Source organism: Aotus nancymaae, unplaced genomic scaffold (genome assembly GCF_030222135.1).
Source record: "Aotus nancymaae isolate 86718 unplaced genomic scaffold, 86718_ANA_hifiasm-v0.15.2.pri h1tg000020l, whole genome shotgun sequence".
Classification (NCBI taxonomy): domain Eukaryota; kingdom Metazoa; phylum Chordata; class Mammalia; order Primates; family Aotidae; genus Aotus; species Aotus nancymaae.
In genome coordinates, this window is record NW_026988432.1 from 27,487,949 (window position 1) to 27,502,708 (window position 14,760).

Genomic DNA, 14,760 nt, shown 5'->3' on the forward strand with positions numbered 1-14,760 from the left:
TAAAATCATCAAAACACCTTATCATTAAAATTGAAAGAGCTATAGAAGCAAGGTCAAAAAAACTCAAAAGCTAGCAGAAGACCAGAAATAACTAAGATCAGAGCAGAACTGAAGGAGATAGAGACACAAAAAACCCTTCAAAAATCAATAAATCCAGGAGCTGATTTTTTGAAAAGATCAACAAAATAGACCACTAGCCAGATTAATAAAAAAGAAAGGAGAATAATCAAATAGATGCAATAAAAAAATGATAAAGGGGATATCACCACAGATTCCACAGAAATACAAACTACCATCAGAGATTACTACAAACAACTCTATGCGCACAAGCCAGTAAACCTGGAAGAAATGGATAAATTCCTGGACACTTGCACCCACCCAGGCCTAAACCAGGAAGAAGTCAAAACCCTGAATAGACCAATAACAAGGGCTGAAGTTGAGGCAGCAACTAATAGCCTACCAATCAAAAAAAGCCCAGGTCCAGATGGGTTCACAGCTGAATTCTACCAGACATACAAAGAGGAGCTGGTACCACTGCTTCTGAAACTATTCCAAACAATACAAAAAGAGGGAATCCTTCCCAAATCATTTTATGAGACCAACATCATTCTGATACCAGAACTTGGCAGAGTCTCAACAAGAAAAGAAAACGTCAGACCAATATCCATGATGAACATAGATGCAAAAATCTTCAATAAAATACTGGCAAGCCAATTGCAACAGCACATCAAAAAGCTTATCCATCACAATCAAGTAGGCTTCATCCCAGGGTTGCAAGGCTGGTACAACATATGCCAAGTCTATAAATGTAATCCACAACATGAACAGAACCAAAGACAAAAACCACATGATTGCCTCAATAGATGCAGAGAAGACCTTCGACAAAATTCAACAGCCCTTTATGCTACAAACTCTCAATAAACTAGGTATCAATGGAACATATCTCAAAATAATAAAAGCTATTTATGACAAACCCACAGCCAATATCATACTGAATGGGCAAAAACTGGAAGCATTCCCTTTGAAATCTGGCACTAGACAAGGATGCTCTCTCTCACCACTCCTATTCAATATAGTTTTGGAAGTTCTAGCCAGAGCAATCAGGCAAGAAAAAGAAATAACGAGTATTCAATTAGGAAAGGAGGAAGTCAAATTGTCTCTATTTGCAGACAACATGATTGTATATTTAGAAAACCCCATTGTCTCAGCCCAAAATCTCCTGAAACTGATAACTTCAGCAGGATCTCAGGATACAAAATCAATGTGCAAAAATCACAAGCATTCCTATACACCAACAACAGACTTAAAGAGAGCCAAATCAAGAATGAACTGCCATTCAGAATTCCTACAACGAGAATAAAATACCTAGGAATACAACTAACAAAGGATGTAAAGGACCTCTTCAAGGAGAACTACAAACCACTGCTCAAGGAAATAAGAGAGGACACAAACAGATGGAAAAACATTCCATGCTCATGGTTAGGAAGAATCAATATTGTGAAAATGACCATAATGCTCAAAGTAATTTATAGATTAAATGCTATCTCAATCAAGCTACCTATGATCCTCTTCACAGAACTGGAAAAAACCACCTTAAACTTCATATGGAATCAAAAGAGAGCCTACATAGCCAAGACAATTCTTAGCAAAAAGAACAAAGCTGGAGGCATCACACTACCTAACTTCAAACTATACTTCAAGGCTACAGTAATCAAAACAGCATAGTACTGATACCAAAATAGAGATATAGACCAATGGAACAGAACAGAGGCCTCAGAGGCAATGCTGCATATCTACAACCATCTGATCTTTGACAAACCTGACAAAAACAAGCAATGGGGAAAGGATTCCCTGTTTAATAGTGGTGTTGGGAAAACTAGCTAGCCATGTGCAGAAAACAAACTGGACCCCTTCCTGATACCACACTAAAATTAACTCCAGATGGATTAAAGACTTAAACATAAGACCTAACACCATAAAAACTCTAGAAGAAAACCTAGGCAAAACCATCCAGGACATACACATAGGCAAGGACTTCATGACTAAAACACCAAAAGCACTGGCAACAAAAGCCAAAACAGACAAATGGGATCTAATTAAACTCCAGAGCTTCTGCACAGCAAAAGAAGCAATCACTAGAGTGAACCAGCCACCAACAGAATGGGAAAAAATTTTTGCAATCTACCCGTCTAACAAAGGGCTAATATCCAGAATCTACAAAAAACTAAAACAGATTTACAAGAAAAAAACAAACCCATTCAAAAGTGGGCAAAGAACATGAACAGACACTTTTCAAAAGAAGACATAAATGAGGCCAAGAAACATATGAAGAAATGCTCGTCATCAGTAGTCATTAGAGAAATGCAAATCAAAACCACATTGAGATACCATCTCACGCCAGTTAGAATGGTGATCATTAAAAAATCTGGAGACAACAAATGCTGGAGAGGTTGTGGAGAAATAGGAATACTGTTACACTGTTGGTGGGAGTGTAAATTAGTTCAACCATTGTGGAAGACTGTGTGGTGATTCCTCAAGGAGACCTAGAAATAGAAATTCCATTTAACCCAGCAATCCCATTACTGGGTATATATCCAAAGGATTATAAATCGTTTTATTATAAAGATACATGCACACGTATGTTCATTGCAGCACTGTTTACAATAGCAAAGACTTGGAACCAACCCAAATGCCCATAGATGATAGACTGGACAAGGAAAATGTGGCACATATATACCATGGAATACTCTGCAACCATAAAAAATGATGAGTTCGTGTCCTTCATAGGGACATGGATGAATCTGGAAACCATCGTTCTCAGCAAACTGACACAAGAACAGAAAATCAAACACCGCATGTTCTCACTCATAGGCGGGTGTTGAACAATGAGAACACATGGACACAGGGAGGTGAGCATCACACACTGGGGTCTGTGAGGGGGAACTAGGGGAGGGACAGTGGGGGTAGGGAGGTTGAGGAGGCATAACATGGGGAGAAATGCCAGATATAGGTAACGGGGTGATGGATGTGGCAAACCACATTGCCATGTATGTACCTATGTAACAATCCTACATATTTTGCACATGTATCCCAGAACCTGAAGTGCAATAAAATATATTAAAAATGTGTATTTCATGAGGAAATAGTAGGAGGTCCTGGAAGAAGGAGGGACCCCCAGCTGGTCCCATAGCCCGTGTGGGATCTATGGGTCCCAGGTGCTCCAATGGGCTGAATTTGACGCTGTGGTCATGCTGAGCAGAGGGAAGAAGCCGGTGGCTGGCCTGGGGAACACGGCTGCTGTGGGCAGGGACAGAGCACCTGTGGAGGTGGCTTGCAGGCCACAGGATGTCTTTTCCAAAGCACAGGGGGAATCCACTCTGCCGTTATGACACAGGGCCTGGCTGACAGCTTTAGCAGTGAGAGCCTGTGAGCAGGGGAGCCTGCAGCCCAAAGGCTTCCAATCACTCGCGGTCACGGGCAGCCCAGCAGCTGCTTATGACTCTGGTGATAGCCTCCCCGGTGATGAAGACCCCCTTGGATCCTGGAACTCTGCTGCCTCTTGTGGCGGAGCCACCGCAGAAGGGACATTGGCGTGAGAGGGTCAGCAGGCAGTCAGGGACTCAGCACTTCTTCCCTGCCGTAAGGCCCTTGCACTAAGGGGCTTTTACTCTCATTAAAAAGATGAAAGGGGCGGGGCTCATGCCTGTAATCCCAGCACTTTGGGAGGCCGAGGTGGGCGGATCACGAGGTCAGGAATCCAGCCTGACCTACATGGTGAAATGCTATCTCTACTAAAAATACAAAAATTAGCTGGGCGTGGTGGCGCCTGCCTACAATCCCAGCTACTCAGGAGGCTGAGACGAGATTTGCTTGAACCCGGGAGGCAGAGGTTGCGGTGAGCCGAGATCACGCCATTGCACTCCAGCCTGGGCGACACAGCAAGACGCCATCTCCAAAAAAAAAAAAAAAGAAGAAGTCTTCTGAAGGGACTGTTTTGTTCAAAGCTGTGTAAATCGGCTCCATTGTGCCTCATGTGCTCAGTGCCGTGGGCTTTTGGGGCTGGAGTAGTCGGAAGATTTTTATGGAGGAGTTGGGTGTGGAAAGAAGGTGGGTCTCAGGAGGGCAGAGAGGAGCAACAGAGCCACAGTGAGCACAGCCTGGAGGAGAGTGTGGGCATCTCATGGGTCAAGACCCGGGGCTGATGTGCAATGCAGAGTGTTGCCTGGGGTGAGGTGGCAGCTTGCAGTCATCAGCTGCTTGGAAAATGCCCACTGTTTTCCAGTGCCAAGTGCTCACTGAGCCCAGCCGACCCCAAGGCACCATCCATCAAGGACCATGTCGCAGAGTGAAAGGAGGAAAAGAAGTATGGTTCTTGGCTGCAGCTGAGCTGCAGGACAGTCAGAAGGAAAAGGAGAATTTGTTCCTCATCCCTTTTCATGGAGTGGGGCAGTAGTCTCAGCAAATTAAAAATAGTGATTAATTCTAGCTTAGCTAGATTTAATCTATTAATTAATCTATTCTAGCTTAGCTAGAATTAATCTCTATGAAGACTCCCCGATTACCCTAGACAACTATGGGGTCTTGCTCTCTGGCTTCTTTTTTTTCTTTTTAGTTTTCATAATTTGTGTTTAATAACCTTAGACAGTTGCTCTCTGTCTTCTTTCGGCATTTTCACCATGTTTGTTACGTACTGTTTTGTATAAACTTTCCTCTTCAAGCAGGGATACTCAGCTCACACACTGTCTGGTGTTTTATTCTACAGTGCCATATCGAATATATGTTTGAAAGAAATACTGGGTTTTCAGTGCTAGGCTTAGCTTTGTAGGACATGTGAGTGGTTGAAAATGGTGCACACATCTCTGAAGACTGGGAAATAATCTGTAGTAATGTAAATGAAGTTCATCTACATGATTGTTAACTGAACAGCTGTTGTGATCATAGCTAACAACATGCACAACATGTGTGCCCTATGCAGTGCCAGGCAGTGTTCCACCTGCTTTTGGGGACCATTACATTTCAGCTTCACACTAACCTGATAAAATAGGTACTGCTGTTTTCTTCATTCTATAGATAAGGGTGCTGAGGCCTAAAGGGATATGAAGTAACTTGCCCCAAAGTAGACACCCAGGTGGTAAGTGACCATATCATGATTCAAACCCAGATGTGCCTAGCCTAAAACTCATCCTTTTAATGTTTGAGCCAAATAATGGTGCTAAGCTTATACGCTTGGGACAGTGATTGAAGATGCATGCCCATGTGGATAAAAATAGTAAGAGTAGGCATTGGAGAGGAGCAGGAATGATGAGTCTTGGAGGGTGGGAAGGATTCAGGCGGCGAAAAAGAAGGGTATCCCAGATGATAATAAGAATGTGCACAAAAGCCTGAGGCACAGAACAGAAGATGTTGAGATGGCTCAGGTGCCTGCCCATTGGTGTCTTTTAGTCTATGCCTAACCCCTGACCTTGAGCTTAAAGGTGCTTGATGAGCTGTAACTCGGTGGCAGCAGCTACTTTATGTGCTGCAGGAAAAGATTCCTTTTTGTTTCTTTTTTGCAGATGTGGCCACTCATCCCTTGTCTTGTTTTCTTTTCGGCAGCTTTGACCCAAAGAGAGCAGTGCAGCAACTCAGAGCCTGCGGGGTGTTGGAGACGATTCGAATCAGTGCAGCTGGCTACCCATCCAGGTAACTAAAGTGCCTGCCAGCTGCTTCCTGGGGCTGCCCTAGAGCAGCCAGAGTTTGGTTCCCCAGGGAGCCCTCTTGTGTACTGTCAGCCAGAAACAGATCCTCCACAACAGTTTCAAACACTGAAGCCCAAGCAGGACGCTGATGGAAATGAGACTCTGACATTGGCCTGAAAAACTGGGAAGGTTAGCAGTCACGTCCTCATGGCTGTTTTTCTCAGAAGTCCTTTTCTGATTTCAGATTTTGGCATTGGTCTAAGTGATGAGCTAGCTAGAATTGCAAAGAGGATTTTCCCTTCTCTCATCTCCCACCTTGTCCCCTTTACCTTTCCCCCACCCTTTTTAACAGTGGGGAAACTATACATATTTACCATCTTAACCACTTTTTTAAAGTTTTCAATCAGTTTTTGGGGAACAAGTGGTGTCTGGTTATATGAATAAGTTCTTTAGTGATGATTTCTGAGATTTTGCTGCACCCGTCACTCAAGCAATGTACGCTGTACCCAATGTGTCGTATGTATCTCTCACCCCCTTCCCATCCTTTCCTCCAAGTCCCCAAAGTCCACTGTATTGTTCTTATGCCTTCGCATCCTCATAGCTTAGCTCCCACTTATGAGTGAGAACGAACAATGTTCGGTTTTCCATTCCTGAGTTACTTCACTTAGAATAATGGTCTCCAGGTCCATCCAGGTTGCTGCGAATGTCATTATTTTGTTCCTTTTTATGTCGGAATAGTATTTCATGGTATATACGTACCACATTATCCATTTGTTGACTGGGCATGTGGGCTGGGTCCATATTTTTGCAATTGCAAATTCTGCCACTATAAACACGCAAGTGCAAGGGTCTTTTACATATAACTACTTTTCCTATGAGTAGATACCCAATAGTGGTAGTGCAGTGGCATGATCTCAACTCACTGCAACCTCTGCCTCCTAGGTTCAAGCAATTCTCCTGCCTTAGCCTCCCACATAGCTGGGACTACGGGCATGCACCACCACGTCTGGCTAATTTTTGTATTTTTAGTAGAGACAAGGTTTCGCCATGTTGGCCAGGCTGCTCTCAAACTCCTGACCTCAGGTGATTTACCCGCCTTGGCTTCCCGAAATGCTGGGATTATGGGCATGAGCCACTGTGCCTGGCCCAAATGGTAGATCTACTTTTAGTTCTTTAAGGAATATCTATACTGTTTTCCGTAGTAGTTGTACTAGTTTACATTCCCACCAGCAGTATAAAAATATTCCCTTTAGGCCGGGTGCAGTGGCTCACGCCTGTAATCCCAGCACTTTGGGAGGCCGAGGTGGACAGATCACAAGGTCAAGAGATTGATACCATCCTGGCCAACATGGTGAAACCCCATCTCTACTAAAAAATACAAAAATTAGCTGGGTGTGGCGGCACTTGCCTGTAGTCTCAGCTTCTCAGGAGACTGAGGCAGGAGAATTGCTTGAACCTGGGAGGTGGAGGTTGCAGTGAGCCGAGATTGTGCCACTGTACTCCAGACTGGATAGAGTGAGACTCTGTCTCAAAAAAAAAAAAAAAAATTCCCTTTATACCACTTACATGCTAACATCTATTTTTTGATTTTTTAGTTATTGCCATTCTTGCAGGAATAAGGAGGTATCCGATTGTGGTTTGATTTGCATTTCCCTGATAATGAGTGATGTCGAGCGTTTCTTCAGGTTTGTTGGCCATTTGTATATCCTCTTTTGAGAACTGTTTTCTCCCGTCCTTAGCCCACGTTTTGATGGATTGTTTGTTTTTTTCTTGCTACTTTGAGTTCCTTGTAGATTCTGGATATTAGTCCTTTGTCAGACGTATAGATTGTGAAGATGTTCTCCCACTCTGTGGGTTGTCTGTTTACTCTGCTGATTATTTCTTTTGCTGGGCAGAAGTTTTTTAGTTTAAGTCCCATCTATTTATCTTTGTTTTCATTGTGTTTGCTTTTGGGTTCTTGGTCATGAAGTCTTTGGCTAAGCCAATGTCTAAAAGGGTTTTTCCATCCAATGTTACTTTCTAGAGTTTTTATGGTTTCGGGTCTTAGATTTAAGTTTTTGATTCATCTTGAGTTGATTTTTGTATAGGGAGAGAGATAAGGATCAAGTTTCATTCTTCTACATGCATCATGCCTATTATCCCAGCCCCATTTATTGAATAGGGTGTCCTTTCCCCACTTCGTGTTCTTGCTTTGTCAAAGATCAGTTGACAAAGATCAGTTTTTGACTTTATTTCTGGGTCTCTGTTCTGTTCCATTGGTCTATATGCCTGTTTTTATACCAGTACCATGCTGTTTTGGTGACTATGGCCTTACAGTACAGTTTGAAGTCGAGTAATGTAATGTCTTCAGATTTGGGGTTTTTTTTTTTTTCCCTAGTCTTGCTTTGGCGATGTGGGCTCTTTTTTGGTTCCATATGAATTTTAGGATTTGTTTTCTAGTTCTGTGAAGAAATATGGTGGTATTTTGATGGTAATTACATTGAATTTGTAGATTGCTTTTGGCAGTATGGTCATTTTCACAATGTTGAGTCTACCCATCCGTGAGTATGGGATGTGTTTCCATTTGTTTGTGTCACCTATGATTTCTTTCAACAGTGTTTTGATGTTTGCCTTGTAGAGGTCTTTCACCTCCTTGGTTACCATCTTAACCACTTTTAAGTGTGCAGTTTAGTGGTAGTAAGTACATGCTTTTTTTTTTTTTTTTAAATGTGTGCTACCATCACCATCATCCATCTCCAGAACTCTTTCCATTTTGCAAAGCTGAAACTGGGGAATTAACAATAATTGCATATATTCCCTCCCCCACCCCCTAGCAGCCACCTATATACTTCCTGTGAATCTGTTGATTCCAGGAACCTCATATAAGTGGACTAATACAGTATTTGTCCTTTTGTGAGTGGCTTATTTCAGTTTAGTATTCCTTCAACGTTCATCCATGTTGAAGCATGTGTCAGAGCTTTCTTCCTTGGTAAGGCTGAGTAGCATTCCATTGTAGTGGGTATATCATATTTTGCTTATCCATTCATTCCTCAGTAGACTCCTTTAACTTTTAAATATAGAATGAGAGCTGTAGTGGAAAAATAAGGTTTCTTTGAGTTAAAAAAAAATAAGTATTGTGCTCTGATTTGCCTTGTGGATAAACCACTGAACTATTTCAGAGCTTGTTGGAGCTATGCCAAGACTGGATCTCCTCTGGACTCTTGCCTGAAATAGGGGTGAAGGGTGGCTTGTGACTCCACTAGCTCTTGTGAAATCACACTGCATACCAGCGTCATGTAGACCAAACGTCTGCTGTTAATTGGAGTTGAGCTGATCAGTATAGCAGCCTGGAGCCTGTGGTGTGTCCCACCGGGACCCTCTGTCCTAACAAGTCCCTCATATCAGATGAAAGGAACCAGAAGTGGGAATGAGGGGATATGATATGGGCCTCCCCTCCTGACTGTCTTCTCTCCACCTGGCACTTGCCCATTGTAGTGGAAGAACCATTTCATATGTAGTGGTTAATTACCCATAAACAACCACAAACAGTTCTTAAATGTTTGGCCTGGAAAGGAAGCTGCTGATGGAATTAGGAATTTGCATTTGACCTGGAAAGTACAAGAGCTGTGAGTAATCTGCAACACCCCCAGCAGCTTTTCAAAACCCAGCAGGTCCCAGCATTGTTCAGGGTGATCCACTCTAGCCAGGTTGAAGGCTGTTATTCTTTTCTTTTCAACCACATCTGTCCCTGCTTAGAAAAAAGGACAGAGTGTCCTGGGGCCTCTCATTTTTTGACCTTAGGGTTTGAACACAAACAGCTAACATCTCTGTTAATGAGGTGGGCCAAGCTTGTGAACTTAGATGAAGGCTTGGCATTCCTTTTCCCAGTCTTCCCTGTAGTCTCCTACATCAGCCTTTTGATCAAGGGGATGGGGCTCAGGCAATGGGAACAGTAGTTCAGTTTTGAGTTCAAACCACTGGTCTGACCAATTAGACTGCCTTTCAGTGCCTGCTTACTAGCCCAGGCTTCAGATCAGACATATCTTCATCCAGTTTAGGAACTAGAAAAGGACCTGAGGGAGCTGCAGAGTTACTTGTTTTCAAACTGTCTTCCACAGGCAGCTGACTGCACTCCTGCTCCTGGCTCTTGGATCTGCTGGGCTTCCAGGAGAGGACACACCTCCAGAAAACATTTCCTTATCCACTGTTTCTCAGAACTGTGCAATGCAACCCATTTATGGGTTAGGAAATCAATTTAATGGGTTGTGTCCATGAAAAGAGTCAAACTCTAAAATATTTGAAGAGATTTCTTCTGAGCCAAATATGGGTGACCAGTGGCCCATGACACAGCCCTCAGGAGATCCTGAGAACATGTGGCCAAGGTAATCAGGCCACAACTTGGTTTGATACATTTTAGAGAGACATAAAACATCATTCAACACATGTAAGATGTACACTGGTTTGGTTCAGACGGGTGAGACAACCAGAAGATGGGGACTTCCAGGTCACAGGCATATTCAAAGATTTTCTGATTGGCAATTGGTTGAGTTATCATCAATAGAAAGAACTGTCTGGGTTATGATAAAGGGTTGTGGAGACCACAGTTTTATCATGCAGATGAACTCACCAGGTATCAGGCTTCAGAGAGAATAGATTATAAATGTTTCTTGTCAGATTTAGAGTCTGTTCTATCAGTAATTCCAAAGAGAGGAGGGTATAATGAGGCATGCCCAGCTCCTCATTCCCAGCATGGCCTGAACTAGTGTTTCAGGTTAACTTTGAAATGCCCTTGGCTGAGAGGAGGGAACCATTCAGATAGTTGGGGGCTTTAGAATTTTATTTTTGGTTTACAGTTGTGACCAATATACTATTTTTTTTTGTTTTTTTTTCCATGAAATAACTTGGGTTGGAAAATGGGAGAGAGCAATTTGTGGGAAAAAGGACATTGTGGCATGATCATTTTTCGATGTCATCTGTAGGGATGGGTGCATCAGGATGTAAAATGCATGTTCACAAGTGAGACACAGGCAAAGAAATGAACTGCTTAAGGTTACCAACCTGGTTGGTGGTTGAGTTAGGCCTAGACCCGCCGTTCCTGTCCCAATCTATGTTGTTGCTGCTGCCAAGCATCTTACTGCTCATGTACAGGAAGTGTTACCATCCCAACAAATGTTTATCAGAAGAGGAAGGGGTGAAGTAGGATCCTAAGAGACTGCCCTCTGGGGCTGGCTACAGACCTGAGACTTGGTGCAAAACTACTGCCTCCTCTTTCCAGCTTGTGGTAGTCCAGACTGCAGAGCTGTGGCCTGCCAGAGAGCTGAAAGAGCCCGGTGTTGAATTCTTGGATTTTGGAGTCAGGCCTGGATTCGAGTGTTGACTCCCACATTTCTTGGCCGGGTGACCTTGAAGAAGTAAATTAATTTCAGTGAGCCTGGGTTTCCTTATCCTTAAAGAGAATGATCATACGCACTTGGTAGGTTGTTGTAAGGAATTAGATAATGTATCTAGAGTTCTCAGCACAGCACTGGACACTTGAGCTTTAATAAGATATTTATTACACATTGGGATACGAGCAGGAAGCTGCCTCCCTATGGGTGTAACTACCTGGGTAGAACGTGTCTATCTCAGAACTTTCTGGTGGTGTTTTTGTGAAATCCCAACATGTGTGGTCACCTCAAAAGAACATTCTGAAATTCCCAAACCTCTCCAATTAGAAAGCCCAGTTTAAAAAATATGTAAAGAAGTCTGTCAAAACAGACTGGAGCTGAATGTCCCGTGTTAAACCATTGAGGATCACTGTAAAAGAAACTTAAGGATCTCAGGTCCTCATAGCCATCCTGTACCATACAGTGCAGAGATCTGGAGGTGAGCAGAGAGACCCAAGGGGCTCATGGAGGACTTGTCAGATAGCAGGTGTGAACATTGGGACCATGTGAAGCAGGAGAGAAGAAACAAGGGAAGCATGTGACAATGAGATATTCTAAGGCAGGTGGAACCTCAGGGACCCCTGTCAGTATATAAGGAGCCACCGATTTCACAAAGAACTTTTTAACAGAATGAATTGTTCAATAACTGAACAAGAGACTGCATGGGATGTTGCTTCAGAGTTTCTCCTTGGAGAACGTTAGGGAGGAGCTAGAAGTCCATGGATCTGACATGGTTAAACATAGACCATGCTCAGGCAGAGATCTATATTCATCTCTGCCACCTCTGATTCACCTGCTGAGCTAGCTTGAAACCTCACTGTGTGAAATCAGAGTGACAGTATGTGTCACTCACACTCCTACTGGTCTTGCTATCTCCATGCAAAATGGTCTGTTTTAGAGAGGGAAGCCAGTGGGGAGAGGGTTTTGCTTCCAGGGGCTCACATGGGCTCTGTGTAGAATAAGTACAGTTTCTGGCCTTTGTGGTATCCTTCTGTCCCAGGAATCTTTGTCTTCCATGTCTCACCCTGCGCTGAGCATCTAGCTCTGTGCTGCTTCCTGAGAGGGAATGAAAGATGCAAGTCATGGGCCCTGAGCAGCATGAGTTCGCAGTCTCAGGGAAGTGATATGAGCTTGAAACAGAATAATATATAACCAGATACAAGGTTGTAGTGCAAGTGCAGGAGGAGCTGCAGCTTCATTGAGGAGATGAGACTTGAGCTGGGCCCCGAAGGGTAAAGAGACTGCCTACCAGGGAGCAGCATGATGCCCGGGACTGGGAACCACAGTCAGTTACAGAGGGCTTCTCTGGCAGCTCACTGCCCTGTTCCTACTGCTTATTCCCCTAGTTGTAGCATGCTGGAAGACCAGGTGTGCTTTTGCCTCATCGAGGCAACCTCATTTTTGGCAGCTAAAACAATGCATTCCCTCAAAGTCTTTTGACCCATATGGAAAATGGATTCTCCCACTGTTCATTCCACCTGGCTGTGAATCAGAGCTACCAGAGGAGTCAAGATACCCACAACTCCTGGCCTCTTAAGGGGCAGCTGATAACCTGCCTTTTACCAGCATTCTAATTGTTTCCTACTTTTTTCTAGCAGATAATTACAAGTGCATCTGTACCATTTGTTTTTGTAACTACAGGTATTGTGGAAATTGTAGGGAAGGAAGTAATGACTGTATTTCTGGTATCACAGAAACTGTTCTCTAATTCTGTGAATTAAATGTGTGGTCTCAGATCCAGAACACTGCCTTCCATAGCCTCCTGGCATTTGCCATCATAGCAAAGGGTGAAAGAGAGGATTCCCTCCCCAAACTGCTATTTGAAATGTTAACTTTTGGAAAGAGGCACTGTGGTTTTGTGTCACTTTTGTTAGTACTGTATCGAGGTGCAGTCGAATCATCCTCACCATTTCATCTAGAACCTAATCCTTTTTCTCTCGCCACAACCTCGCCACAGCATATAAGGTGAAACTTAGTTTGAGGATGAGTGGTGAGCGGATGGGACTGTAGAACAAAGCTATTACAACTGTAATATTTCAACCCAGCATCATTGCTTAATCTTCTGCATCTGCCAGCCATGGTAACCATTTGAAGTGACGTCACTGATTAAAGTAATAATGCTACCTAACTGCTTAATCCAGGAGATTGCGTGTGTCTACTGTATCTGGGGATAAAGCAAGTTAGGTTTAGTGGATACTGTGTGCCCCACAGGTGTTAGCTACTGAAGGAAATACACAAGTGTAATGTGTACCAACTTCAGTGTGGAGTTGAGCAGATATTCTGTTGACCTGACTGACCTTCATGGGACCAGAAGGACCTGAGTGGGTGCTGGATAAATTGGGAGTTTTCTACAAAAAGTCAGCTCCTTGGTTGCTGAAAACTCAACACAGCAAAGTGATTCAGCTCATATTAGCTTGTCAAGTAACTATACAGCTTTGCACAGCTATTTCCAAAAAAAACTTCAGCGACCTTCTTTCATTAAGGGAATTACAATTTATACCATTTCCAACGTTTCTTACGTGAAAGCGGCCAAAGGGAAAGAAAACATGTCACCCCAGGGTTGCAGAAGCCTGTGACGAGTGATCCACAGGGCTGTTCCCCAAGATCCCAAGCAGAGGGCTTTTTAGGCAGAGTTCTTGAGTTCAGCCTACTGATGCTCCGGAAGTAGAATTCTTATCCCACTTCCCAAATTAATACATGCCAGTTACCAACAAAGTCCACCAAGCCAGAGAGCAGGAATGCAGCCCTGCAGGACAGCAGTGGCTGCCGGCTGTTCCTCACCCTACCCTCAGGCTTCCATATACCTGTCTATTTTTATCCTCCCTGAGAACTATGGCTCTCTGTGAGTCTGATTTAAAATGAAAATGTATCACTCAATTTGAAATGCTGTGCGGTGGCTAAGAAATATGTTCATTGTTATGCACATAAAGCACTGTGATAAATGCACTGCCCAGGAAGAGAAGCTCGTCCACCCATCACCCAGCTCCTCGGTCTCGTGCCTGTGCAGTCATCTGTCTCCCTCTCCAGAGAGTCAGCAGCTTTGTGTCCTGGAGAAATTGTGAAGCACACAAATCCTGCTTACCCTGAAAAGTGTGTGTGTGGCGGGGGTACTACTTGAATGTGCAATGTTTATATTTTAAAAACTATGCATAAACTTGAGTTCTCCTTCACATCATCTCACCTTCACTTCATAAAAGTGGCACTTTCTGAAAAGATTTCCACTTCTTCCTCAACTTCCTCCGCCCCAACCCCATATAGAGTAAATAGCATGAGATTGGAGAACTAGAGGGAAGCTGTAGAAGTGACCTGCTTCCTCTCCCTATTTAATCATGGTTGCATTTAAAACCGATGCAGTTACTTCCCTTGCTATTAAGCATCCCATAGAGGAAGAATACAGAACTGATTTTGGAATGATATGAGTCATTATTTCAGGAGCTCTCAGCCTTTGGGTCTGGCTCTTTTGCCTGAGATCTGTCTTCATTCCTTTGGACTGGAGTCTGACCCAGGGGTTCTCACACAGGGCTGCACATCAGTCATGAGGTCATGCTCAGCAGTCTCAGAAGCTGGGCCCCCTCAGACCTGTTAAGTCAGAACATGAGACTGAGCCCTGAACATCTGCATTTTGACAAGGTTTCCCAGGTGATTTAAAAATGCATCCTGTCTTAAAATCATTGCCC

General features: G+C 43.5%; 1 protein-coding gene across 2 annotated transcripts in view; it reads left to right on the forward strand.

Annotated features, from left to right (window-relative positions):
- Positions 1–14,760, forward strand: part of MYO5B (myosin VB) — a 390,752-nt gene that overhangs the window by 282,778 nt on the left and 93,214 nt on the right. For both annotated transcript variants that reach the window (XM_064379193.1, XM_012440811.2), the window contains exon 17: positions 5,596–5,682. In XM_064379193.1, coding sequence (XP_064235263.1) covers positions 5,596–5,682 — 87 coding nt within the window. The remainder of the gene's footprint in view (positions 1–5,595; positions 5,683–14,760) is intronic.